The 4,377-nt window shown below is 43.1% G+C and overlaps 1 protein-coding gene across 1 annotated transcript; it reads right to left on the reverse strand.

Annotated features, from left to right (window-relative positions):
* Positions 1-296: 296 nt before the first annotated feature.
* Positions 297-2,126, reverse strand: LOC148085091 (granzyme G). The gene is made up of 5 exons (XM_087782143.1): positions 2,047-2,126; positions 1,827-1,986; positions 889-1,021; positions 602-832; positions 297-539 (listed from the first exon to the last, which is right to left on the reverse strand). Exons 1-5 carry the CDS (start codon positions 2,090-2,092, stop codon positions 393-395), a joined length of 717 nt encoding a protein of 238 aa, XP_087638269.1. The 5' UTR covers positions 2,093-2,126; the 3' UTR covers positions 297-392.
* Between the last annotated feature and the right edge of the window lie 2,251 nt (positions 2,127-4,377).

A 4,377-nucleotide genomic window follows, 5' to 3' on the forward strand; every position in this document is an offset into this window, starting at 1 on the left:
ATAAAAGGGTAAACACATATTATGACTTGGAAATATATACAATTCATCTTAATATTGGAACAATTTATTGATCCTAAAACACTGCAGACCGGAAACGGTTATACGATCAACCAACGCAAGTATCAATTACAGGCGCAAGGGGGCAGTGTTGCCTCATAGTTCTGTCGAACCTTTACTTTATTAATCACAAACGAGAACAAACGTACACGACAAACACATTTACGAACTCTGTAAAAAAAAAAGGTATTTAATTGGTTTCTTATTTAATTTTATACGTTTCTTCCAATAAACCAAGATCAGATTCAAACATGTTTTAATGCAGTTTTACGTGTATAGTAATATATTGTGACATCATGAATAAATGTGCGGTAAACACACTTTTAGAGACTTGTTTACATTATGCAATCCAAGAACGAGTTGTTGTCGTCACAGATTTTGGCGTAAGTGTGCAAGAATGTCGTCGACGTTAACTCCATCAATGCTGAGAAAACACCGTAGGCCTTCCCGTCCTCGCAGACCAGTGGACCTCCAGAATCTCCCTGGAAATATCCAAACATTCACGATTGAATCAGAGGTTTTCGACATGTTTCGATCAACTCACGCTTCGTGGTCCGGCCTCGCTGAACGAAGTGAAAAAGGGTTCACATGGACACAAGTCTGTTTCCAGCAGAGTCACGTTGACTTCCTGAAGACTGCCCGACATATATCCGGTGAGTCCGGCGCCGGTGTAACCCCAGCCGGCGACCGAGCACGAGGTCAGCATGCGGTCGTTCGGTGGACATGCTGTTTCGATGGGCTGGACCTTATCGTTGAGGGTCGCCTTGAACTTGAGCTAAAATGGACAGAATGTGAGTCAAGATCCTCATATTTTAACGGACGTTGTTTTACCTTCAGTATCATCACATCATGTTGAACACTTCCCCAAACAAATTTACTGCTTGGACAGTCTTTACCGACAGGGATCTGCTGAGCCTCCTTTTGATTCTTGGCATTGTGAAGACCCAGTATGGCCGTGTAGCCCCTGTTGATGGAGACTGTTAGATTAAAATGATTATACACTATACATATACGCTACACTTAAATGAATGCTAAAAGATAATCAAAATATAAAGTATAAATTACTGGCTTGATCTAAGAGCTTAAACGTTTGACGACACATTCATAATCAACATTCCACTCCAGACTGATTCACTGGTTCAAGACAAGCTTGGATCAGGATTAGATACGACACCAGTTATTTAAAACATCTGTTTATCTGCAAATCACACCTTAAATCGTAGATCAAAGAACGAAGCAAGACACACCCGGGAAAGGGGGGCTAAAAGACGGAAACCCCCACCTGAGAACATTTGAATGATTAGATTACAAGAAAATAAATCAGGATGTCTTCTCTACGGGGGATCAGGACACAAAGAACCATTTGGCCGGAAAGGACGACCCCCTGGGCGCGAAATTTGCCTTAAATATAGCGATGTTTCTACAGATCGGGACCTTTTCTCCCGGGACTATTGACCTGTACAGTCGCCGGAAGAAAGTGTGTCCGATCGATCGTAAAGCTTGTATTTTGTTTGACTTGAAGCGGCGAATAAACGACCCGTGACACACTCTGAATTGACCATCTTTCTCCACGAAGCGAAGTATTAAGAACCGGAACGGGAAGTGACGGAGTGTTGGAGCGACGGAACGGACTCCGTGTTTTGATCGTTTTAAGACACAAACTAATACTGACGCTAACATTGTTCAGCAAACAGTGGAACACGAGAAGCTCCAGAAGAACGATGGATCAAAACTTGAGATTAACGCGGACGCATGTTCGTTCGACTCACTTTGCTTGGCAGTGGGCTGCGGTCATCACCTCGTCTTCACTGATGAGGAAACCTCCACAGTATTTGTATTTCAAATGGTGTTTCTGCAGCTCAAGCAGCACCATGTAGGGTCTGCTGTGTGGAGGAACTGCTCGGCCTCCGTGGATCTCGGTCGCCAGCACTGCACGGACATGTCGGGCTGAACATTCTGGTAGATATTAAACAGAGAAGTTGATCTTACCGGTTCTGTTGAGGAACATCAGCAGGACTAGGATCACCAGAAACATCTTCGCCGTCACTGAGCAGCTGCTGCCAACTGAGTCTCTTATATGGTTCTTGATCAGATAAGATGAAGCGAAATGCTGATGATACATTTTCCAACACTTTTTACATCGTGCACACACACACACACACACACACACACCCCCCCCCCCCCCCCACACACACACACACAAACTCTGGTAAACCACTCGGGTTGATGCCTATTATGTCGAGGACAAGCACTTTCAGTTTGTAAAAATAACAATTTTATTCAAAAATGTCAAACAAACTAAGATCAGTACAGTGGTACGTATAGATTAGAGACACTATGACCAAGAGTTGGATGCATGGCCAGGTGGATGCCACTGCACATTTAAAGGTTTGAAGGGACTCCTGTTGTGTTATCAGTGTTATCTTGACCTTTAAAGTATATATTTTATTGAATATTGTTTTGATTGTTTAAGCGCTTTGTGACCCTGGTCTTGAAAAGTACTATATAAATACAAATTACTTACTAACAAATGAAGCATTAAATAGAGAGACACCATGAACGGTGGATAATAATTCCAAGTTCCAGGGTTGAGTCAGTACTTGAGTGACTTAGGTCAGTCTGTCAAACCGAGAAACCTTGTATTAGTAATTAAAACAGAACTCACTAGTTAACTAGTTAGGGTACATTGTGACTTAAGACTTTTAAATTGTACATGTCAACTAGTGAGAGCCACCAATCATGATATTTTACATTTCTGATTTCACGTGTTAACATGTATGTGCACTTTATCTTTCTAGTAAACTAGTTCTATTTAGTGAAATGAACAAGTTAACCAGTAGCACAGATATTTCATTGACATGTTCACTACTGGAAAACTTTTTTAATCACTATTTAACTAGTAATTCAAAAATAATTGACGAGTCAAAATGTATTGTAGACACAGCATTTAACTAGTCTTTAACTAGACTTTTTTGTCTCACTAGTTAACAAGCCAGTAAAATCTTTGAGTTAACTTGTGGCTTGTTTGGGTGTTACTAGTTCACTAGTGAGAACAAATGAGGAACGACTAGATGATAGGTAGAGGCCTGGATTGAGACAAGGACAAGAATAGAACTTTCTCTGAAGTCTGATATCATACGCCCTCACAAAAGTGGTGCCGCGACCCGGATCTGGAGGTGGAGCGACCGATCAAGGTGTCAACGATGTTTTCTCAGCCACACGAAACAGGCCCAAAAAATCAAGGCAAGCATAAAAGCCTTTTCTCTAAATTTCTAATATGTTTGGCTGGAGTTGTTCAAAGTCCTATGATAGATACAACTTTATTGATCCCTCTGTCAAGCCAAACTAACCTTAATGATCAAGCTACTAGTATCGCTAGCGTCTGCTTCCTGTTAGATCAAGCTACTGGTATCGCTAGCGTCTGCTTCCTGTTAGATCAAGCTACTAGTATCGCTAGCGTCTGCTTCCTGTTAGATCAAGCTACTGGTATCGCTAGCGTCGGCTTCCTGTTCGGTCAAGCTACTAGTATCGCTAGCGTCGGCTTCCTGTTCGATCAAGCTACTAGTATCGCTAGCGTTGGCTTCCTGTTCCATCAAGTTACTAGTATCGCTAGCGTCGGCTTCCTGTTCGATCAAGCTACTAGTATCGCTAGTGTCGGCTTCCTGTTCGATCAAGCTACTAGTATCGCTAGCGTCTGCTTCCTGTTCGATCAAGCTACTAGTATCGCTAGTGTCGGCTTCCTGTTCGATCAAGCTACTAGTATCGCTAGCGTCTGCTTCCTGTTCGGTCAAGCTACTAGTATCGCTAACGTCATCTACCTGTTCGATCAAGCTACTAGTATCGCTAGCGTCTGCTTCCTGTTCGATCAAGCTACTAGTATCGCTAGTGTCGGCTTCCTGTTCGATCAAGCTACTAGTATCGCTAGCGTCGGCTTCCTGTTCGATCAAGCTACTAGTATCGCTAGCGTCGACTTCCTGTTTGATCAAGCTACTAGTATCGCTAGCGTCGACTTCCTGTTCGGTCAAGCTACTAGTATTGCTAGCGTCGTCTACCTGTTCGATCAAGCTACTAGTATCGCTAGCGTTGGCTTCCTGTTCCATCAAGCTACTAGTATCGCTAGCGTCGGCTTCCTGTTCGATCAAGCTACTAGTATCGCTAGCGTTGGCTTCCTGTTCCATCAAGCTACTAGTATCGCTAGCGTCGGCTTCCTGTTCGATCAAGCTACTAGTATCGCTAGTGTCGGCTTCCTGTTCGATCAAGCTACTAGTATCGCTAGCGTCTGCTTCCTGTTCGAACAAGCTACTAGTATCGCTAGTGTCG

Source organism: Callionymus lyra, chromosome 2, assembly GCF_982586985.1.
Source record: "Callionymus lyra chromosome 2, fCalLyr1.hap1.1, whole genome shotgun sequence".
NCBI classification, from domain to species: Eukaryota; Metazoa; Chordata; class Actinopteri; order Syngnathiformes; family Callionymidae; genus Callionymus; species Callionymus lyra.

What these genes read in the sequence shown, in the direction of transcription:
- LOC148085091 (XM_087782143.1), bottom strand. Translation starts at nt 2,092, where the DNA reads ATGTTTCTGGTGATCCTAGTCCTGCTGATGTTCCTCAACAGAACCG. An exon ending in GCAGCCCACTGCCAAGCAAA is followed by an intron (nt 1,022 to 1,826) that starts GTGAGTCGAACG and finishes CTCCATCAACAG; the next exon opens with GGGCTACACGGCCATACTGG. An exon ending in ATGATGTGATGATACTGAAG is followed by an intron (nt 833 to 888) that starts GTAAAACAACGT and finishes TGTCCATTTTAG; the next exon opens with CTCAAGTTCAAGGCGACCCT.